The 24,853-nt window shown below is 42.4% G+C and overlaps 1 protein-coding gene across 1 annotated transcript in view; it reads right to left on the bottom strand.

Annotated features, from left to right (window-relative positions):
* The window catches only part of LOC114654212 (protein unc-13 homolog B-like), an 837,814-nt gene that overhangs the window by 679,737 nt on the left and 133,224 nt on the right, over positions 1–24,853 (bottom strand). The window contains 1 exon segment of the mRNA XM_051929449.1: positions 40–69. Within this exon segment, the coding sequence (XP_051785409.1) occupies positions 40–69 (30 nt within the window).

Here is a 24,853-nt window from a genome sequence, read left to right as displayed (position 1 = left end):
TCTACTATGCACATATAATTAAAAAGACCAAACACTTACCCTGGGGTCCACTGAACTTGGCTTTCTTCACTGGAGGAAAAAAGAGAAAAAATGTCAAAATTAAACAACAGATAGAAAAATACTAATGCTATTTCTAAAACAGTGGTCAGTCTTCTATTATGTTAACTGTTAGAATCAAAATTCTCACTTTTATTACATCAGGCTATAGGCATATTACAAACCTGACCATTAAAGAGGAAAATAATGAATTGAAAATGGAAAATGTCAGTTTCTGTCTTTTCCTGTCCTTCCATCATGCCATTCCATAACGTTCACAGGTTTCTAGCCAACAGGAAAGCAGAAGTATGAAACTTTTAAAAAGCAAAATGTATAATTTTAATTAAAAAAACTAAATAAACCAAACACAAAAGAAATGGCCCAATAGATCTCAATGGTGTAAAAGTATGTTCAGTTTCAGAAGATCTTCTCACACATTTCTTGGAAAGGAGGGTCACAGAGTCTAAGTTTATCATATGTTGTCAGTATAAGAAATGGCTTCAAGTTAGACTGAACTTGTGAGAGAATCAATTAAATACAGTCTACTATGAAATTTTGGAGGATTGTCTTTAGATCTGAAAGTGTCACAACTTCAATATTGTTCTATACGTGGGAGGAGTTTAGGCAAGCCACTGAGAATGACTTCCAGATGAGCAAAACATAAAATTCTAGTAAAGATGTTTGTGAGAGATGGAAGGAAGCTCATGATTCCAATAGGCAGGCATTTCCAATAGGAGACCGTGCTGGAAGAATTTGGTGGGACTTCGACCATTTTTGGAACTTAAATCACTATTTGTTTGATGCTCTACCAAAACAAGAACGTGAAAAGAAATGATAAAGACAAAAAAAAAGAAATGATGAAGACAAAGGATTTTGGTTAGGCTGTTTCTGTTAATTTGTCAAATGAAGCAGTGTGTCTGCAGTACCAGGGCTAGGTACTAGTTTAACCAGACCAGTTACTCTCCCTTTGCAAGTAATATGTTTACTTTTCTTTATCAATATAGAAACAAGGCACGGACCAATAATGGGCACAATGCTATTCCATCTTAAGGCAATTTACTTCCAGTGATCCACTTCAGAATCAGCAATCTAATTTGCAGATGTTTAGGATCTGGAAAGAATTAACAGTAACTAGTGACAGTATTGAAAGCCCACAGGCCAAGACATGACTGAACCAATGACCATAGAAGTGTAAGGCTAACCACTAGAATCACAGTGATTTCCATAAATATGTTTCATTTATTTAAATGTAAGATAATCACACTTCTAAAGGTTCTCTATTTGAATGTCTCAATGTAAGAAAAACTTTCCATTAAATGTTCTTATAGATTAAATGTGTCAAATATTCTATCAAATCTCAATAAAATCAGTTCACTGGGAGCTAAGTTGTTTCATGAAAGTGGACACACACTCAGACAGATAAAATGATGATAGCAGGTGTTTCTTGTATTTTATGCAAAAGCTCCTAAAAATGAACTCTTCAAACCATTAAATTTCCAGTACTCAACTGTTTTTCCATAGAAGCAGATTAACTGCATTCAACAAGCCATTAAAGGAATACTCCACCAAAAACATATATTTTTTATGTTACTTACGCTATGTAGTTCTTAGTAATGGCCAAGGAAAAATTTTAATCTCATGTTTTCATGTAGTCAAGTCAAGTCAAGTTGGGGAGCACCCACTACATGACAAAACAACTTGGGATCCCAGTTTGCAACCCCCCATGCAGACACACGGTCCAGTCCCACCATCCGGAAATGACCCTCTACCTGCCGCAGCCAGGTGTTACGTGGGTGACCCCTTGGCCTGGTCTAGCCACTCAGGTCCCCAACAATGAGGATCTTATGAGGTGGATCACACTCGGGGAAACACGCCTCATGGACATAGTGCCGTAACTGACTCTACCTCACAATGTGGGTAATGTGCCTCATTCGGGACTCCATGAGCAACGACTCATTCGACACAAAGTCAAACCAATGGTATCCATGGATTTTCCGGAGAAACACAGTACCAAAGGACTCCAGTCTTCATCTCAGGTCACTGGATAGCATCCAAGTCTTGCAACCATATAGCAAGACAGGAATCACGAGGACTAAAGACTTGGACCTTCCTTGGGTATGTGACCTTCGCACCACACATCCTCTTCCACTGACCTCATGATTCCCCATGCTCTCCCAATCTGTCTACTGACTTCATAGGAAGAGTCACCAGAGACATGAATGTCACTGCCAAGGTAAGTAAACCTCTCGACAAGGTCAACACTCTCTCCGCAAACAGACACACTGTTGATGGCTGTGCCCAAGAGGTCATTAAAGGCCTGGATCTTGGTTTTTATCCAGGACACTCGCAAGCGCAGACACTCAGACTCCTCACTCAGTCTCTCGAGCGCCCCAATCAGAGCCTCCATTGACTCCGCGAAGATCACAGCATCGTCAGCAAAGTCAAGATAAGTGAATCTTTCTTCACCAACAGATGCTCCACAACTGCTGGACCCCACGACCTTGCCTAGCACCCAGTCCATACAAGCATTGAACAGAGTATGAGCAAGAACACACCCCTGACAAACACCAGAATCAACTGGGAAAAACGCAGAGGTCCTACCTCCACTCTGCACAGCCCTCACAGTACCAGTGTACAGGCCAGCCATGATATCCAGCAACCTTGAGGGCATCCTGCAAACCCTCATGATGTCCCACAGGGCAGCTCAATCAACTGAGTCAACTGAGATCAAAATCGACAAAGGCTGCAAAGAAACTCTGCCAATATTCGCGTTTGCGCTACACGAGAACCCTCAGTGCCAGGATGTGGTCGATGGTAGACTTCTTAGGCGTAAAACCAGAATGTTCCGGTCACTGGTAGGTGAGCAAGTGATCACGGATCCTATTGAGGACAACCCTAGCAAGGACCTTACCCGGCACCGACAGCAATGTTATCCCCCTGTAGTTGCTGCAATCCAGGCGATCACCTTCCCTTTCCAGATAGGGATGACAAGTCCCATTTTCCAGTCAGTTGGGATGATGCCAGTCTCCCAAATGGAAGCAAATATTGCTTTCAATGGCAAGAGAACAGCCTTACGACCTGCCTTGAGAAGTTCTCCCCAGATACCACAGATCCCTGCAGCCTTTCTCCCCCTCAGCTGGTTCACCACCTGTGCAATCTCAGTGAGATTGGGTGGTACACAGCTAATTGGAGGATCAACCTAAAGAACAGTGAACCCAGAGATATCCAACGTCCTAGCCGGAGGATCAGTTTTGAACAACTGCTCAAAGTAGCCGGCCCAGCTGGTCACAACTGCAGTGTCATCCGTAAGGACCGTTCCATCAGCTGCCCTGACTGCGACTCTCTGAGGAACAGACTTAGATGTGCATAATGCTTCGATTCCTCTGTAAGCAAGACGTGGATCGCTAGACCACAGATGAAGTCCAGGCTCATTTTCCTAGTAGGTGGTAACCTACTGGACCTAAGCTGGATCCTAAGAGCAGCAACATGTAAAACATGTTTCATGTAGAACAGAGTGAAAATAACTTTGATATAATAGAACCCAATGGTGACCAATGCTGTACAATGGCAAACAATGTGAAAAACTTCCACAGAAAAAAAACATCAGTAATTCACTCATATGCTCAAAATGAACAAAACACATACATTTTTGCTAAAATATTGTTAAAAAAGGATACTTCGGAATAATAAGCACCTTTCATAATACTGAGCTTTGGGACTGAACATCTGAGCAGCATTGGTAAATCCAACATTGTCAGGTGTCAGTTATTCCTGGAACACCTTTAGCCAATCACCTTTAAAGACAGCCTTTTATATCATAAATGAGGGATTAATGATCAAAGTTGCACAATTTCTTTCTTTTTTATTAACAAATTTTTTTTAAAAACTACCATGTTTAAGAATTTAAAAGTTCAGTGTTCATTTTATTTTGTCCACACTTGGAGGATTTTCCATCCATTTTTGTCAAAGACCTAGGTCAAAGTGGATTGGTTCCAGGTGAATGATTTATTTGGAAAATTAAAAACTGACAATATCAAATTTAGATGTACAGTCAGTTTGAACCTGCCAGGTGTTTAAACTATTAAAAGGAACAGAAGAGAATTCATAATGAAATCAAATTGTTCACTCCACATTTGCTGCTTTCGATTTTCTGTTTTACTATCTGGGTCACCTGGCATTTGTAAGACGACAGGCCTCCATTGGAGTGCTGTCAGTTAATCAGGTGTGTGTCAAAAGTAGCAGTGTAAAAAAACATCGATACACTTGAGTATTGCAATATTATGTTTTTTGATATTGTATCAATTCTCAAAAACATACTATCGATTATTAATTATTAGTTTACATACAAAGATTCAAGGTACACAGTTCTATTTGCGTTGTGTTTAAACCCCCGAACACAAGATACTAGTGTTGTTATCTATCTTCAGGTAATGTAACAACGTACATTGAGACAGGAAGTAGAAGTAGTGTAAGGGTTGACATATGTAGGCTTTCAATACTCAGGCGCGTAAATCTGGCCAACAATGTGGATCGTACTGTGACAAATCAAGCTGACTAGTAATGTAACAATCGATGGCTGAATCCAGAGTAGTTAGACCGGCTCCCATGGCGTAAAAAATGGAAGTGTGGGCTCATTTCGGCTTTCACAATAAAGAAGGCACTAAGGAAACTGACAAGAGCCATGCCGTCTGCAAATTGTGCCATGCGAAAATCAAATATATACTGTCACAAACGTGCGAGTAGGAGGCAGCTAAAGAGCATGTATAATTATAATTCCTCAAAAGACCAGGGGGCATCCCACCAGGTTCCAACCCCAATGATGACATCACTTCCTATACTGGTCTTTAAAGCCACCATCTTGCCTCCAAACAGTCAGTTCTGTCTTGGACTTGTTACCGGCATCAGGCCTAGGGGAACCTGGGCCAGGTACAAGCCACTCTTGCTACAGGGGGTAGCCACAGTGATATAGTGAAAATGCATAAAAGAAGCAGGCAGCAGTTCCTTGCAGAGTTTTTCTGTCAGGTTGTCGTGGTTCAGGGTAGAACTCTTGGGCCTTGGCTCTGAGCATGAAGCATGACTCAGGTTGTTCTGTGACCTCAGATCTGACATGCGCAAGACAGCATGGGAAGCAGCGGGTACAATATGAGGTTTCATATTCCTCATCAGAGTGATCAGATGGTAAGTCTGATGTCTCACTGTGTTCTTGCTGGTCTCAGCATTTTCCTTTTCACTGTGTTTGACTTAGTGTCTCTTTCAATAGGCAAGTCATTGACAGGTAGCAGGAGGTTGCATTGTAGTATCTGGGGTGTTCTGCTACCAGCTTCTGGCTGTACCTTATACACTGGGCTGTCTTTAATTCTCTCCACAATACGACATTCCTCTTTTTCACAGTAGTCACAGAGTTTTCTTGAGCCACCTCTCTGAGATAGGTTTCTGACTAGGACTCTGTCACCTGTTTGAAGGACAGCACCCCTCATTGTACAATCATAGTATTGCTTACCCTTGCCCGATGCTTTCCGACTGTTATCTGCAGCAATCTGGTAAGCTTCTTACATCTTGGTTGCCCATTTTTGTACAAAGTCCTGGTTGTCTGTTTCCTCATTGTCAGTTGTAAGATTAAACAACAAATCGATAGGTAATCTTAGAGCTCTGCCATACAACAGAAAAAATTGTGAATAGCCAGTTAATTCGTGTCTTGTACAATTGTATGCATCCACTATTTCCGGTAGATAATCTTTCCACTTGGACTTTTTCTCTTCTTCCAAGGTTTGAAGCAGAGTTGAGTTAAACTTGGTGGCATGGATCGTGGACTATCTTACAGACAGACCTCAGTATGTGCGTCTCGGGAACTGTAGGTCTGACATTGTGGTCAGCAACACAGGAGCGCCGCAGGGGACTGTGCTTTCTCCAGTTCTGTTCAGCCTATATACATTGGAATTCCAATACAACTCAGAGTCCTGCCACGTGCAAAAGTTCACTGACGACACTGCTATCGTGGGCTGCATCAGGAATGGGCAGGAAGAGGAGTATAGGAACTTAATCAAGGACTTTGTTAAATGATGCGACTCAAACCACCTACAACTGAACACCAGCAAAACCAAGGAGCTGGTGGTGGATTTTAGGAGGACCTGGCCCTTCATGGACCCTGTGATCATCAGAGGTGACTGTGTGCAGAGGGTGCAAACCTATAAATACCTGGGAGTGCAGCTGGATGATAAATTGGACTGGACTGCCAATACTGATGCTCTGTGTAAGAAAGGACATAGCCGACTATACTTCCTTAGAAGGCTGGCGTCCTTCAACATCTGCAATAAGATGCTGCAGATGTTCTATCAAACAGTTGTGGCGAGCGCCCTTTTCTACGCAGTGGTGTGCTGGGGAAGCAGCATAAAGAAGAGGGACGCCTCACGCCTGGACAAACTGGTGAGGAAGGCAGGCTCTATTGTAGGCACGGAGCTGGACAGTTTGACATCCGTGGCAGAGCGACGGGCACTGAGCAGGCTCCTGTCAATCATGGAGAATCCACTGCATCCACTAAACAGTGTCATCTCCAGACAGAGGAGCAGCTTCAGCGACAGACTGCTGTCAATGTCCTGCTCCACTGACAGACTGAGGAGATCTTTCCACCCCCACACTATGCGACTCTTCAATTCCACCAGAGGGGTAAACATTAAAATTATACAAAGTTATTGTCTGTCTGTATACCTGCATTGTTATCGGCATTGTTATCACTCTTTAATTTAATATTGTTCTTTATCAGTATGCTGCTGCTGGAGTATGTGAATTTCCCCTTGGGATTAATAAAGTATCTATCTATCTATCTATCTATCTATCTATCTATCTATCTATCGTGACAGATTAAGGTCTCCGTGACCCCTTGAACCCTCAGACTAGACGTCAGACACCAGATAAAAGTCCAAATAATACTTTATTATTAATAATAATAATAATAATAAATGTGCACAAAGCACCCTCCACTCCACAATACTCAAATAATAATATTTCCATAAACAATAACCAATCCTCCACTCCCAGACGCGTTGCCACCCTTCCACCCAGCTCAGCTCCACGTCTGGGATTTCCCATCGTCCTTTTATATTCCCTGACCCGGAAGTGTTTCCCATCTTACTTCCAGGTCAGATAAAAAATCCTTCTTTTCAACCCGGAAACACGACGTTCCCTCTGGTCATATGATTATGACGTGCTTCCGGGTTATAGGGCACGTATAAGTCCTTGAGCCTCCCTGCAGCGTCCTCTGGTGGGCCCCACGGTGTCCAGCAGGGTTGGGAATAAAAACTCCATTGTCCATAATTCCCTGCTGGTCTTCGGGGCACTTCCATGCTACAGGGTGGGCTCCATCTAGCGGCCTGGGGGTATTGGCCGGGGTAAATGGCCGGCCATCCCTCACACTATCTATCTATCTATCTATCTATCTATCTATCTATCTATCTATCTATCTATCTATCTATAAATCGTTTTACTGGATTCTCCTGTGGATGATAGGGGGTGGTGCGGGAGTGAGCTATTCCAGATAGTTGTTGGAGCCTCTGGAATAAGCTATTTTCAAACTCGCGTCCCTGGTCATGGTGCAGCTTTGCAGAGTAGCCAAAACAAGGGATAAAGTCTTGGAAAATCATCTCAGCTGCAGTTTTTCCAGATTTGTTTTTGGTGGCATATGCTTGTGCAAAGCGAATGAAGCGACCCATCAGAACCAGAACATATTCATAACCTCCTTAACTTGGCTCAAGATGCAAAAAGTCCACAGAGAGCAGTTCAAAAGGTTCGCTCGTAGTAATAGAGTCCATAGGTGCTCTGTCTGGGATACTATGGTGCTTCTGCTTGATGCAGGCGCATTGTTAAATTACATAATCGTCAATCTCTCGTTGCATGTAAGGCCAATAAAATCTTTCTCTGGCCAGATGAATCACCTTGTCAGATCCAATATGCCCCATATCATCATGGAGGGTTTTAACACTAGAATTACCAGAGCCTATGAAAAAACTCGTAGATCCGGCCCACCTTAAATCCATTCGCACCTCTCCATCAGCGTCTTTTGTCCTGTAAATGTGCCGATAAACACAAGCAGCAAGCAGCCTGCTATTCCATCCCCCCACCGCCACAGAACATGCACAAAGTTCTCCCAGCTCATGCCTTCATTATCTGGGAGTGAAGTGCTGGAGTTTTAGAGTGGAAATAATAGATCGTTATTTGGAACAAATGCATTTCACGTGTGTTCAGTTTCTACAATAATCTGTGTAAACACATTATTAAAACAGAAACATTTTTCACATTTTAGTAGTAAATGACAAAATGTTGGCATAAACTATATAATATGTGAAGTCTAAAGTCCAAAGATCAAATAAACACTTTCACAAAAGGTTCAAGGACGATACAACAGGTTCCGTGGTGTAGTGGTAAAATTTGCTAACTTGTAAGCAAGAGTCTCCAGTTTGATTCCGACTGACTCCTGTATTTGCCGTTTTCAGTAGTGAGCTGTTCTTATTGTTAATATTATACAATAAACACATACATTTGGTTTGCGTCTGTAACAGATGGTGTACATTTATAGTACTTGTAAAAGTTACCATATTTTTTTCACTTTTATTCTCTCAGTCACATTGTGGCATTGATGCAACATTATTTATATTCATTCGCATGCCTTCTTGCGCTTGTAATCAGTGACCGCGTTTTTTTTTTGTTTCCAATCTTGCCCATGCAGTCTCCTCATTTTGGTGCACTGTGCTCTTTCTTTTGTACTCCAGGACAGGCAGAGGAAAGAATAGAACAGAGAGGTCAGTTCTACGCTATATGCAATCATCAGATTCAAATGTTAACAGTTCACACACACCCAAGGACCATCCTTCCTACATTAGTTAGAGTAAGATCACAAAGGTGGTGGGTATGGGGAAGTGTGTGAACGTGACTGAGGGAATAAAACTGAAAAAAAGCTAACTTTTAGAAATACCATACATTTACAGCTGATCTTTTCTAAACTCTTTTGGGACTCCCCCCAGTGGGACAACACTCCAAAGAGTGTCCCAAAGCCAGGTTCCCAGTGTTGCGGCGGCTCACCCCGAAAGCAAATACAAGTCGACCACAGTCGCGCTATAAGCACCTGTTGATGATGGGTGATGCAAGGATGCAGTGAAGCTCACACTTGACCTCTTTCTCTCTCTCTCTCTCTCTTTCAGGCCACACCTCTTCTGAGCAGCAGCAAGCTGAAGCACAAAGCACGTCTCACACAGGCACATAGCCCTTCGCAAATACCTGAGTAAGCTCAACTGGAGTAAAGTTGACAGCCAACCAGGAGAAATAACCATCACTGAGAACTAGAAGTTGCTTTCCCAGCGGGTGCTAGAAACTTAAAGCCAACAGTCTCTTAGTGATTCAGCTGACCGCAGAAAGTGCCAAAGTTACTACAAAAACAGAGAAGATGATATCAGCGCTAAACAAAAGTTCCATCTGTTCTCTGCCAGTTGAGGACATGTTTATATGTTGTGTGTCCTGCAGCATGTACAGTTCAGGTTTTCCGGCCGACAGTGTAGACAGCTTCACGTGCCAAAGGGGTTTAGTTAATTTAGACTTGGTCGGGAAAATACACAAATTGGAGGACCACATTAGGAATCTGATAGCAATTAGGCAAACCGAAAACTGGATCAAATCAGTTTGTTTAGACAATTCAGCTACTTCTGATTTGGCTTCAGTCTCTCCAAGTTCTACTGTACTCAGTGAGCGGCCGAAAACAGCAGCACCAATTTAGCAGCAGGGCGACTGGGTAAAAGTAAGATGGGGGCCTAAGAAGCCAAAATGTAGTCCCTCGGCATCCAGGTCATCAATTCAGATCCAGAACAGATTTTCAGCACTCTGCAACCCATCTGTGGATACTGAGAATAACAAAGTGCTCATAATTGGCAATTCCATAGTGCGGAATGTTAGAATTCCAAACTAAGTTAAACCAGCATTTAATTTTAAATGCCTCACAGGGGCCAAGATTTCTGACATAGAGGCCGTATTGGATCGTGTTGCGAACTATGAACTATTTACCTTATTGCTGCATGTTGGCACTAATGGTATTTATTTACAGCAATCTGAGGTATTAAAGAGGAACTTCATCTCTCTAGGCACCAAAGCTAAAAGAAAATGTCAGAACATAGTTGTATCCGGCCCCTTACCAAGATTACATAGAGGGGATGTGATTTATAACGGCTTGCATTCCCTTTACTGCTGGCTAGAAACCTGGTGTGCAAAAGCACAGCCTTTGTGAACAATTCCATTGATTTTTGAGAAAGGCATGGATTTTTCAAAAGAGATGGTCTTCATCCAAACTGGAGGGGATCTTATGTATTTCTCAAAATATGGCAGCAAAACTGCCTGGCTGACTGATTAGAGCACCAACCAGGCCACAGTCATGCGATCTTATATCACAGTCTGTTGTTAATCCCACCTGTTACTTTCCTGAAGGTGTTACCCATAATCCCTGTTGTGGGACATCCAGTAAATTTAGTCATGCTGCAGACCTTAAATTAATTGACAACCGAAAAATAAGTTGTATAATTTAGACCAAGAGATAAAACCAGACCCTTAATTAAAATAAAAAATATATCACCAGCTCAGAAAGAAGTATGAAATTTTAAATGCTGCTTATTGAACATTCACTCTCTTGGAAGTAAAGCTGCTTTGGTAAATAATACGAGGGGGGACCCAAAAATAACCGGAAATAAATAAATAACCTAACAACAACAAAATTCCGGTTATTTTTGGGTCCCCCCTCGTATTGTATTAAGTACAAAATTTGATCTGTGTCGTCTCACTGAAACCTGGCTTAGAAAATCCTGTTACTGTTCCACACCTGAGGCGTCACCAGACGGACACACATTCCTTCATAAGTCTAGAGATTCTGGTTGAGGTGGAGGCCTTGGAAAAATTCACAGTAACAAAATACAAATCACTTATAAAAATTTAGGCAACTTCACATCCTTTAAGGCATTCATTTTAAATATTAAAACAGATTCCAACACAATTGTAGTGCTAGTCTACAGACCACCAGGGCCATATTCATTGTTCATGACTGAATTTGGCAACCTTTTATCTGATTTGGTTTTAAATTATGATCACGTAATATTGATGGGAGATTTTAATGCAAACATTGATGTTGAAACTGACACTTTAAGCAAATGTTTTACTTATTTGTTAAATTCAGTAGGATTTTGTCAGATTGTAAAAGGTCCAACACATAATCATAACCATACATTAGATTTAATTATATCTTACAAAGTTGAAATTCAAAATTTAAATATTACAGTAATCCCTCCTCCATCGCGGGGGTTGCGTTCCAGAGCCACCCACGAAATAAGAAAATCCGCGAAGTAGAAACCATATGTTTATATGGCTATTTTTATATTGTCATGCTTGGGTCACAGATTTGCGCAGAAACAGAAACACAGGAGGTTGTAGAGAGACAGGAACGTTATTCAAACACTGCAAACAAACATTTGTCTCTTTTTCAAAAGTTTAAACTGTGCTCCATGACAAGACAGAGATGACAGTTCAGTCTCACAATTAAAAGAATGCAAACATATCTTCCTCTTCAAAGGAGCAAACAAATCAATAGGGCTGTTTGCTTTTAAATATGCGAAGCACCGCGGCACAAAGCTGTTGAAGGCAGCAGCTCACACCCCCTCCGTCAGGAGCAGAGAGAGAGAGAGAGAGAGAGAGACAGATAAAAAAATCAATACGTGCCCTTCGTGCTTTTAAGTATGCGAAGCACCGTGCTGCATGTCGCTTCACGAAGCAGCTGCACAGAAGGTAGCCAACGTGAAGATAATCTTTCAGCATTTTTAGACGAGTGTCCGTATCGTCTAGGTGTGCGAACAGCCCCCCTGCTCAATCCCCCTACGTCAGGATCAGAAAAAGTCAGCGCAGAGAGAGAGAGAAAAGTAAGCTGGGTAGCTTCTCAGCCATCTGCCAATAGCGTCCCTTGTATGAAATCAACTGGGCAAACCAACTGAGGAAGCATGTACCAGAAATTAAAAGACCCATTGTCCGCAGAAATCCGTGAACCAGCAAAAAATCCGCGATATATATTTAAATATGCTTACATATAAAATTCGCGATAGAGTGAAGCCGCGAAAGGCGAAGCGCGATATAGCGAGGGATCACTGTACTCCATTAAATGAAGGTTCACTTCCGATCACCGCTTAATTATGTTTGATTTGGGTCTACCTTTACCAATACACTCACAGATTAAGACAAAGACAGTGCGACATCTAGATTGTAATTCTGCTTCAAAAAAGTCAAGTGAAATTGTGGAAAATCATTTAGATCAGTTAATATTGAATGTAAAGATTGAAAAAAATTTTCATCAGCTAACATCACATTATAATATGACCTTAAGAAATGCTCTGGATGCAGTTGCTCCCCTTAAAACAAAAGTGATCAAAGCACATAGAAACTCTCCCTAGTTTAAAGAAAACACTCAAGCTCTAAAATTAGAGTGTTGAAAACTGGAGAGCAGATGGACAACAACAAAGCTGCAAGTGTTTCAAACTGCATGGACAGACAGTGTTAAAAAAATATAAAAAGCTCTCTTTAAAGCCCACTCAGACTACTATTCTACAATAATAGATAAGTCAAGTCAAGTCAAGTCAAGTTGGGGAGCATGCACTGGTACGGTGTGTTGCCGCACCCACTACACGACGAAACAACTCGGGATTCCAGTTTGCAACACCCCAGGCAGACACACGGTCCAGTCCCATCCTCCGGAAATGAACCTCTATCTGCCACAGCCAGGTGTTACGTGGGCGACCCACTGGCCTGGTCCAGCCACTCAGATCCCCAACAATGAGGAACTTACAAGCTGGATCACCCTCGGGGAAACGCGCCACATGGCCATAGTGCCGTAACTGATGCTCCCTCACAATGCAGGTAATGTGCCTCATTCAGGACTCCATGAGCAACCACTCATTCAACACAAAGTCAAACCAACGGTACCCAAGGATTTTCCGGTGAGACACAGTACCAAAGGGGTCATCCATATAGCAAGACAGGAAGCACCAGGACTCTAAAGACTTGGACCTTCGTAGCAATAATAAAAATCCTAAATTAACATAATCCTAAATTTAGCAAAAAATGATAAATAAACAAATGGGAATTCAGATCTACAGTGCCAAATATCAACAGAAATTAGCAGTACAAGCTTTATGAACGTCTTTAATGAAAAAATTAAAGATATAAGATCCCAGATCTCAGCATCACAGTGCAAACCACGTACTAGCTTGGCAGACCCTGTCTCACATTGCATTCAACACTTTAGAAATTTTAATCCTGTAACTGAACAGGAAGTCTTGACTTTAAATTCTAAAATTAAATCTACAACTTGTTCCCTAGACCCAGTGCCAACAAAACTAGTAAAAAGTGCAATGGATGTTCTTGCAGCACCTATTCTTAACATTTCAGTATTATTAGTGCACAATAGTGCATGGCACAGTACCTGAGGCACTAAAAGTGTCAGTCATTAAACCATTGCTTAAAAAGTCTGACCTACACCCACACATTCTTAATAAATATAGAGACATTTCAAATTCACCCTTTCTCTCTAAAATACTTGAAAAAGTAGTCGCCAATCAGCTTCAGTCACACCTTACACATCACAATTTATTTGACAAATTCCGGTCTGGTTTCCACACTGGTCATAGTACAGAAACAGCATTAAAGCGTGTTGTAAACGACATTCTGAAATCCTCTGATGAAGGTAATTCTACTGTAATTATGTTGTTTGACACCACTGACCATTCTATTTTACTACACGGGTTAGAAAATGACATTTGGCTAACAGGCACTGTGCTCGCCTGGTTTAGCTCTTATATATCAAATCGATTCCAATACGTACAGAAATGTGCTGAAAGTACTCCATCATTATACACAGAACTGAGATATGGTGTCCCGCAGGGCTCAGTGATGGGACCTTTACTGTTATCACTTTACATGCTTCCACTGGGATCTATCATTAGAAAACAGCATGTTCATTTTCACTCATACGCTGATGACACCCAGTTATACCTTAATTTCAGACCAAATGAAGTTTCTCCAAATTTGTCTTTAATTAGTTGTGTTAGCGAATTAAAGGAGTGTATCGATGAGAACTACTTATCTTTAAACACTGAGAAAACAGAAATGTTAATTATTGGAGGGAATGATGCTGATCACAACAATATTTTGTCATCATTTAACTCTGTTGGAATCATCATTCATATTACTGAATCAGCCCGCAATCTACAGTAGGAGTTCTTTGATTCTAGCATGTCATTTAAAGCGCACATTACAAAGTTGTCCAAATCATGTTTATTCCATCTTAAAAATGTCGGGAAATTAAGGCGCTTTCTAAACAAGCAGGATTCTGAGAAATTACTTCATGCATTAATTTCTAATAGGATTGAATACTGCAATGCACTGTTCACTGGATGTTCAAACTGTTCTTTATACAGCTTCTAGTTAATCCAAAATGCTGCTGCAAGAAATATTACATGAACAAGAAAATATTAACATATAACTCCAGTTCTTAAATGCTTACATTGGCTCCCAGTTATGTTTAGGGCAGATTTCAAAATACTCCTTTTAACATATAAAGCCTTAAATGGCTAAGGTCTGGCTTACTTATCTGTACTTATCGTGACTTACAAACCAGAGTGCACATTAAGATCTCAAGATGCTGGTCTGCTTGGCGGTTCTTTTATCGGGAACATGTTGTAAATCTTTGTGCCAGCCAATGATTCCGTAAGGGAATAAAAGTGGGTAAACCATAGGATCGCAATTCATATTGAGCATGGAACTCTGTTTACAGGAGTTGCCTGTGGGATAGATGCAAATGTCCCTTTCGGCAGGCAGTTCGCCATCTTCTCCAACGAAAATCGCTTCAACATTGGTGTGACATGTTGGGGCATTGTATCATCGTACATCCTGCTTAGGGTTTTCCTTGAAAACCATTCGTACAGATGCTGTTGGATTGGACTGAGCGATTTCATGCATGTGTTTGTATGATTTAGCGAAGGGGTTGATGGTTCTGAGCAAGGAATCTAGCTGGAGAAGTAAATTTTCGCTGCATGCAGTGTTTGCTTTATTTTGTAAGCGTACTTCAGTAGCTTGCACTGTGTCAAAAACATACAACTGTCCATATCCTGGAGAGGTAGAAGTGTTAGCGTATAGTGGAGAGATTTGGTGATAAATTTGCCCGTGTATTTTAAAACAGTATGTTCTGTGGCCAGGAGGTTGAGTAATGTGTGCACCCATGGAAGCAAACGCTACAGTAGAGTTGTATTCTCGAATGAGTTCACGATAATTTTTAGCTTCTGAATTTTGCTGTGTACGAAGCTGTTGTAAAAACACAGGTGGCTCCCACAAAGGTGGTAAGGCTACTTTACCGTTGTGGCAGCACCTCGAGTACTTGTTGGATGTATTACGCAGGCAGCGTGGGGAAGGGTTTGGAAGAGGATGAATAGGAATCGAGAAATGCCGTGTCAGCTGTGTGTACGCGGGACCGGTGTTAAAGTGGAAGCAGGATGAACCAGAAGAGAAATAAATATAAGAGATTGAGGATTACTTGTGCTCTGTTCTGTGAATTGTATTGTATTTACCTCTTTCTTTTTGAACCTACCTGGAAACCTGGAACCTACCTCTCTTTGAAGTGCCTTTCCCAAGGTTTCTTCCATTTTTTCCCTACAAGGGTTTTTTTGGTGACTTTTTCCTTGTCTTCTTAAAGAGTCAAGGCTGGGGGGCAGTCAAGAGTCAGGGCCTGTTAAAGCCCATTGCGGCACTTCTTGTGTGATTTTGGGCTATACAAAAATAAATTGTATTGAATTGTACTGTATTATGCAGATGAAAAACAGCAATAAATATTGAAAATTATTTGTAGATTATTCAATCAAACTCATGTAAACAAAAATGAAAAACAGACACACACTAAGGATGTCAAAATTCAAAACATTTAGTAAAAATCTTAAGGATAAAGAATAAAAAAAAGCCCATTGCGGCACTTCTTCAGTGATTTGGGCTATACAAAAATAAATTGTATTACATTATTGTATTATTGTATTGTATTGTATTATAAATGCAGGGAACAATATTATTTGGCCACGACCCTGCCAGATTGCTGTATCTGTGTTTATGAGATTGGTAGATCCTGCTACAATAAATAACCATGATGATCCTGTTTAAAGCTGAATAAAGCTGGTTTTTCTAATGTACTGAGATGAAGCCTCGTGTTTTGGGGTGCAAGACAGCGACTCACACATCACAACATACATACATACATATGCAGACATACACATACATACATATACATTGTGATAATTGCCTGGACACCACCAGTTGGAGACCACATCATTATGCACAATACCTTTATTTGTCTTCCACACAACACACAAGTCAGTCCCGCACAACTCTCACAGTGCTTCTAGCCCCAGTCTCCCTTCTCCTGTGCCTTCTCTCTCCTTGTCCCTGGGCCACCTGTAAACTCTCTCCAGGAGCTTCGTCCTGCTCCTGCTCCCGACTCCAGCTCTCTGATTGGAGGGAGGCGGCCCCTCTTATCCTCACCCGGATGAGCTCCAGCTGCTCTCCATGACGTCACGTCCTGATGTGGCGGAAGCGTCAGGAGAGCACCCAGAAGCACTCCTGGAGGCCCTGGAAGGATTGTCCTCCATTGGTGTGGCGGAAGTAAATAAGTCCCTGGCTCCATGAGGCTCGGGGCACCCCCTGGCAGTGACCAGAGGCCCCAACGGTCTTGAGCCTCCCTGCTCTCCTTCCGTGGGCCTCTTCTGCTCCAGGGCGGTTGCCCCCTCGTGGCCCGGAGGACAAATATGCCACCACCTAGTCCTTCCAGGCATCCCGGCTGGGTCTGATCCCCAGCCATGTACGACAACATACATACATACTGTACATACAGTAATCCCTCGCTACTTCGCGGTTCACTTTTCGCGGATTCACGACTTCGCGGATTTTATATTGTAAGCATATCTAAATATTTAACGCGGATTTTTCGCTGCTTCGCGGGTTTCTGCGGACAATGGGTCTTTTTACTTCTGGTACTTGCTTCCTAAGTTGGTTTGCCCAGTTGATTTCATACAAGAGATGCTTTTGGCGGATGGCTGAGAGGCTACCCAATCAGAGCACGCAGTTAAGTTCCTGTGTGCTGCTGATTGGCTCAGCGACGGAGTGCTGCATTAACCAGGAAGTCTCATCTCACTCATTCAGCATTAATGTGCTGCTGCTTCAGGGGCTGTGTTCAAGCGCCAACAGAAGATGCAAATGATTGCAGAAAAGGTAAAAGTTTTGGATATGTTGAAGGAAGGGAACAGCTACACCGCTGCAGGACACCATCACAGCATCAATGAGTCCACGATTCTTTTTATTTAAAAAGGAGGAAAAGCATATACGATCTACGACCGCAGTGTCCTTTAACAAGGGCGCAAAACGAGTTGCAAGTGGATGTGATAAGGCAGTAGTCTGGATGGAATCTGCTTTAGGAATCTTTGCAACAAGGTCGACGACGTCATGACCTCCTACAAGCTGCTACGTGTACTTCGCTATACAGTAAGTGTAAACTTATCTACTGATTTCATATTGCTTAGCAGTTGTCCCTGTTATTAATAGAGTAAAGGGTGGGTTGTAAACAATACAGGGAGGGTTTAAAAACGTCCAAATACACGTTAAATAATTAAATAAATATGGTGTCCCTACTTCGCGGAAATTCAGTTATCGCGGTCGGCCTTGGGACCTATCTCCCGCGATAAGTGAGGGATTACTGTATATATATTATATATATATATATATATATATATATATATATATATATATATATATATATATATATATATATATATATATATATATATATACACATATATATATATATACATACATATACCTCTAGCTCTCAGCCTGCATAATAATTTACTGTACTTTCAACAAAAAAGATAACAGTGATATGTCTCTCATTTCCTAGGAACATCTGAGTACTGGAGTGTTTTCCGAACAAAGATTTTTAGTGAAGCAGTATTTAGTTGTATGAAATTAAATCAAATGTGAAAAACTGGCTGTGCAAAAATTTGGGTACCTAGTAATTTTGCTGATTTGAATGCATGTAACTGCTCAATACTACTGATTACTTGCAACACCAAATAGGTTGGATTAGCTTGTTAAGCATTGAACTTCATAGACAGGTATGTCCATTCATGAGAAAAGGTATTTAAGGTGGTCAATTGCAAGTTGTGCTTCCCTTTGACTCTCCTCTGAAGAGTGACAGCATAGGATCCTCAAAGCAACTCTCAAAAAATCTGAAAACAAAGATTGTTCAGTATCATGGTTTAGGGGACGGCTACAAAAAGCTATCTCAGAGGTTTAAACTGTCACTTTCAACTGTAAGGAATGTAATCAGAAAAAGGAAGGCCACAGGCACAGTTGCTGTTAAACCCAGGTCTGGCAGGCCAAGAAAAATATAGGAGCGGCATATGCGCAGGGTTGTGAGAATGTTTACAGACAACCCACAGATCACCTCCAAAGACCTGCAAGAACATCTTGCTGCAGATGGTGTATCTGTAGATCGTTCTACAATTCAGTGCAATTTGCACAAAGAACATCTGTATGGCAGGGTGATGAGAAAGAAGCCCTTTCTGCACTCACGCCACAAACAGAGTCGCTTGTTGTATGCAAATGCTCATTTAGACAAGCCAGATTCATTTTGCAACAAAGTGCTTTGGACTGATGAGACAAAAATTGAGTTATTTGGTCATAACAAAAAGCACTTTACATAGCGGAAGAAGAACACCGCATTCCAAGAAAAACACCTGTGACCTACTGTTAAATTTGGTGGTGGTTCCATCATGCTGTGTGGCTAGTTCAGGGACTGGGGCCCTTGTTAAAGTCGAGAGTCGGATGAATTCAACCGAATATCAACAAAAATTCTTCAGGATAATGTTCAAACATCAGTCACAAAATTGAAGTTATGCAGAGGTTAGATATTCCAACAAGACAATGACCCAAAACACAGTTCGAAATCTACAAAGGCATTCATGCAGAGGGAGAAGTACAATGTTCTGGAATGGCTGTCACAGTCCCCTGACTTTGTAAGGAAGAATGGACAAAAATTCCTCCATCCAGAATCCTTAACAATCTGTAGATGATAATGTCTGTTGAACAAACAGGTATCGCTCGCTAAGTGGAGGCAAGGTGCACTCTAACACATGGTGAGACATAGACTAACTCGAACAGAGGGTGGCGAGGGAATGAGGAAGGCCCCACACCCCTGCTCTCAGCCCACAGCCACTGTGTTGGATTTGCATAAATACATCGGTACTATGTATGCAAGGGAACTACGGTACTTAACACGATGAGAGAAGTCACAAAATCAACCAGAAACTTAATGCGAATTATTGAAAACAACCAGATCTAAATCCATTAATTAATTCTCTTGTGAAAAGCAGACAGACATAAAGCAGACAGACATACAGACAGAACGTGCTTGGACCACAACATTTTTAAAACTGTTTCTTAGCGAGCACCTATGGGCCAAGGGTAACTTACATTCCAAATTTCAAGTCCCAAGTTCTCATGGTTCAGGAGATTTCGTGATGAGTGACTCACTGGTATTTGGCTTTTATATATTGTGGCACTCAGCTGGGGGAGGTACCTAGCCAGGACGCCAAAGAGGACCGGAGAAGGGCTTGCGCCTCCTCCAGACCACGAGGGGGCGACCGCCCTGGTTGCTTTGGGGACCACGGGTACAGAGCTATGTAGCTCAACCCTGTAGGGGCCCATGGTCACCGCCAGGGGGCACCCCAATGCCTGGAGAGCCCTGGACCTCAGCACATCCGCCACACCAGGAAGTGCTGGGGGGAAGAGGTGCAGGGACACCCAGAGTGCTTCCGGGTATGCAGCCGGCACTTCCGCCACACTAGGGAGTGCCAGTGGAAGATTGCCGGGAAACACCTGGAGCACATCTGGTGGATATAAAAGAGGCCACCTCCCTTCATTGAGGCTAGAGTCAGGTGGAAGAGGACGAGGTCTCTGGAGGAGGCAAGGAGGTGGCCTGAAGAGAGGAAAGGCATTGTGAAAGGGCCTGGACTTGTGGGGTGATTGGTGCTGTGACACTGGGTTGTGCTTAAGTCATTGTTTGTAAATAGTGCAAATAAACATGTGTTGGGTGACATGAACGTATCCGTCTATCTGTGTCCGGGCCAGGTTCCACAATATATACATTTATATATATATATATATATATATATATATATATATATATATATATATATATATATATATATATATATATATATATATATATATATATATATGGTTGAAATAGTTTACTGTCAAATAAATGCAAAGAGTACGTGACACGTGTTTCGCCCTCATTCTGGGCTCATCAGGCGTACACACTCCACTGCACTCCCTCTCGGGAATCGAACCTCGGACGTCAGTGCCAGAGGCGATGCCCCTAACGTTGCGCCACGGCGTGTGGTTCATTTATTTGACCGCATGTAGATCAGGGTAATTACATTCACGGCATTCGTAGTCTGTGTCACAATCTGATTGTATGGGTGGTTACCTACCAGGTAACGCTTGTGGTTGGCCAGCAATCTGCTAACATCCACCACGGTGCCCTCAGTTTGTGAGGAGCAGATCATAGAATGGTTGAAATAGTTTACTGTCAAATAAATGCAAAGAGTACGCGACACGTGTTTCGCCCTCATTCTGGGCTCATCAGGTGTACACACTCCACTGCACTCCCTCTTGACAGTAAACTATTTCAACCATTCTATGATCTGCTCCTCACAAAAAGAGGGCACCGTGGCGGATGTTAGCAGATTGCTGGCCAACCACAAGCGTTACCTGGTAGGTAACCACCCATACAATCAGACTGTGACACAGACTACGAATGCCATGAATGTAATTACCCCGATCTACATGCTGTCAAATAAACGAACCACACGCCGTGGCACAACGTTAGGGGCATCGCCTCTAGCGCTGACGTCCGAGGTTCGATTCCCGAGAGGGAGTGCAGTGGAGTGTGTACGCCTGATGAGCCCAGAATGAGGGCGAAACACGTGTCGCGTACTCTTTGCATTTATTTGACAGTAAACTATTTCAACCATTCTATGATCTGCTCTTCACAAACTGAGGGCACCGTGGCGGATGTTAGCAGATTGCTGGCCAACCACAAGCGTTACCTGGTAGGTAACCACCCATACAATCAGATTGTGACACAGACTACGAATGCCGTGAATGTAATTACCCCGATATACATGCTGTCAAATAAACGAACCACACGCCGTGGCGCAACGTTAGGGGCATCGCCTCTGGCGCTGACGTCCGAGGTTCGATTCCCGAGAGGGAGTGCAGTGGAGTGTGTACGCCTGATGAGCCCAGAATGAGGGCGAAACACGTGTCGCGTACTCTTTGCATTTATTTGACAGTAAACTATTTCAACCATTCTATGATCTGCTCCTCACAAACTGAGGGCACCGTGGCGGATGTTAGCAGATTGCTGGCCAACCAGAAGCGTTACCTGGTAGGTGACCACCCATACAATCAGATTGTGACACAGACTACGAATGCCGTGAATAAATAAATATATATATATATATATATATATATATATATATATATATATATATATATATATATATATATACAGTAATCCCTCGCTATATCGCGCTTCGCCTTTCGCGGCTTCACTCCATCGCGGATTTTATATATAAGCATATTTAAATATATATCGCAGATTTTTCGCTGCTTCGCGGGTTTCTGCGAACAATGGGTCTTTTAATTTCTGGTACATGTTTCCTCAGTTGCTTTGCCCAGTTGATTTCATACAAAGGACACTATTGGCAGATGGCTGAGAAGCTACCCAGCTTACTTTTAATAATAATAATTAAAAAAATTCATTACATTTATATAGCGCTTTTCTCAGTACTCAAAGCGCTATCCACACAGGGAGGAACCGGGAAGCGAACCCACAATCTTCCACAGTCTCCTTACTGCAAAGCAGCAGCACTACCACTGCGCCACCCGTGAGGCTTTTCTCTTTCTCTTGCGCTGACTTTCTCTGATCCTGACGTAGGGGGATTGAGCAGGGGGGCTGTTCGCACACCTAGACGATACGGACACTTCTCTAAAAATGCTGAAAGATTATCGTCACGTTGCTATCTTTTGTGCAGCTGCTTCCTGAAAAACTTAAAAGCTCGAAAGGCACGTATTGATTTTTGATTGAAAAACAAACTCTGTCTCTCTCTCTCTCTCTTTGTCTGCTCCTGACGGAGGGGGTGTGAGCTGCCACCTTCAACAGCTTTGTGCCGCGGTGCTTCGCATACTTAAAAGAAAAACAGCCCTATTGATTTGTTTGCTTTATTCTGTCTATCTCTCTGACATGCTCTGCTCCTGACACGCACTCCTTTGAAGAGGAAGATATGTTTGCATTCTTTTAATTGATGGAACTGTTATCTCTGTCTTGTCATGAAGCACAGTTTAAACTTTTGAAAAAGAGACAAATGTTTGTTGAATAACGTTCCTGTCTCTCTACAACCTCCTGTGTTTCTGCGCAAATCTGTGACCCAAGCATGACAATATAAAAATAACCATATAAAAATATGGTTTCTACTTCGCGGATTTTCTTATTTCGTGGGTGGCTCTGGAACACAACCCCCGCGATGGAGGAGGGATTACTGTATATATATATATATATATATATATATATATATATATATATATATATATATATATATATATATATATATATATTGTCGTACAGTGGAACCTCGGTTCACGACCATAATTCATTCCAAAACTCTGGTCGTAAACCGAGTTGGTCGTGAACCGAAGCAATTTCTCCCATAGGATTGTATGTAAATACAATTAATCCTTTCCAGACCGTACGAACTGTATGTACATATATATATTTTTTAGTTTTTAAGCACAAATATAGCTAATTATACCATAGAATGCACAGTGTAATGGTAAACTAAATGTAAAAACATTGAATAACACTGAGAAAACCTTGAACAACAGAGAAAACTAACACTGCAATAGTTCGCGCTATAGTGCTAGGAACCGCTCGCTAAAAACACTTTTTTTAATGAGTTTATAGCACAGGGAAAAAAATGAACATTTGAAAAATCCGTAAAGTAACATTGCAACAATGCAGGCTATGAACCAATCACTGTAAATAGAACTGAAAACAAAAACAAGCCTTCTCTACCTTATGCGTCCCTCGCTAACTCTCTCTCTCTCGCTCTCTCTCTCGCGCCTGTGTGTGTGTGCGTGCGTCTCTCTTTTGCGAGCCTGGAGCGCCTGTGTGTGTGTTTCTGTAGCGCGCTCCTGTGTGTGTGTGCACCTCTCTCTTCCGCGCCTGTGTGTGTGTGCGTGCGTCTCTCTTTTGCGAGCCTGGAGCGCCTGTGTTTGTGTCTCTCTGTCTCGCTCTGCCTCTGTGTGTGTGTGTGTGTGTGTTGCGCTCTCCCGCTCTCTCTCTTGCTCACTGCACAGGAAATGCACAGGGAGAGACTGAACATGTACAAACCGAAAGGGAACCTGGCTTGTTCGTATACCAAGTGTGTGGTCGTGAACCGAGGCAAAAGTTTGGCGAACTTTTTGGTCCTAAACCGAGGTTCCACTGTACATGGCTGGGGGTCAGACCCAGCCGGGACGCCTGGAGGGACCGAGAGGTGGCATATTTGTCCTAAGGGCCACAAGGGGGAACCAGCCCTGGAGCAGAAGAGGGCCATGGAAGGGGAGCAGGGAGGCTCAAGTCCGTGGAGGCCCGTATCCACAGCCAGGGGGCGCCCCGAGCCTCATGGAGCCCTGAACTTATTTATTTCCGCCACACCCATGGAGGACGATCCTTCCAGGGTCACCCGGACTGCTTCCGGGTGCTCTCCTGATGCTTCCGCCACACTAGGACGTGAAGTCAGGTAGAGCAACTGAAGCTCATCCAGGTGAGGATAAATGGGGCCACCTCCCTCCTATCAGGGAGCTGGAGTCGGGAGCAGGAGCAGGACGAAGCTCCTGTAGAGAGAGGACAGGTGGCCCAGGGACGAGGAGAGAGAAGGCCCAGGAGAAGGGTGACTGGGGCTAGAGGCACTGTGTTGTTGTGCGGGACTGTGAGTTGTGTTGTGGGAAGACAAATAAACAAGAATTTGTATAAAGATGTGGTCTACAAATGGTGGTGTCCGGGCAAATATCACATATATATATATATATATATATATATATATATATATATATATATATATATATATATATATATATCTTATACACTAACCGGTCCTATTCAAAGGAGTGACATGTCATAGGAGTGACATAACAAAGGAGTGAGACCTAAGATATAAATTTCAAAGGAGTGAAAATCATCTAACCAACCATCCAAGTGGTAGGTGAGGTGCCAACGATTTTTTTGGCGAGCCTGCTTTCAGTTGTGTGTGGTAGGTGAGGCGTCAACAATTTTTTTGGCGAGCACTCTTTGAGTTGTGTGTGGTAGGTGAGGCGACAATGATTTTTTTGGCCAGCGCACTTTCAGTAGTGTGTGGTAGGTGAGGCAACAATGATTTTTTTGGCGAGCGTACTTTCAGTTGTGTGATTTTAAACATAATTTGTCACTCCATCGTTATGTCACTCCAATTTAATGTCACTCCCTTAATACAGTATTTATGTCACTCCTTTGTTATGTCACTCCTATGAAGTGTCACTCCTTTGATACAGACCCATACTAACTGTGTAAGCCCGCGCTGTTAAAAGCGCGGGATTCTAGAAAGTATTGAAATCGTCAGAACTACTCTGG

The sequence above is a fragment of the Erpetoichthys calabaricus genome, chromosome 7 (genome assembly GCF_900747795.2).
Source record: "Erpetoichthys calabaricus chromosome 7, fErpCal1.3, whole genome shotgun sequence".
Lineage (NCBI taxonomy): Eukaryota > Metazoa > Chordata > Cladistia > Polypteriformes > Polypteridae > Erpetoichthys > Erpetoichthys calabaricus.
This window is presented reverse-complemented; position numbering and strand designations above follow the sequence as displayed.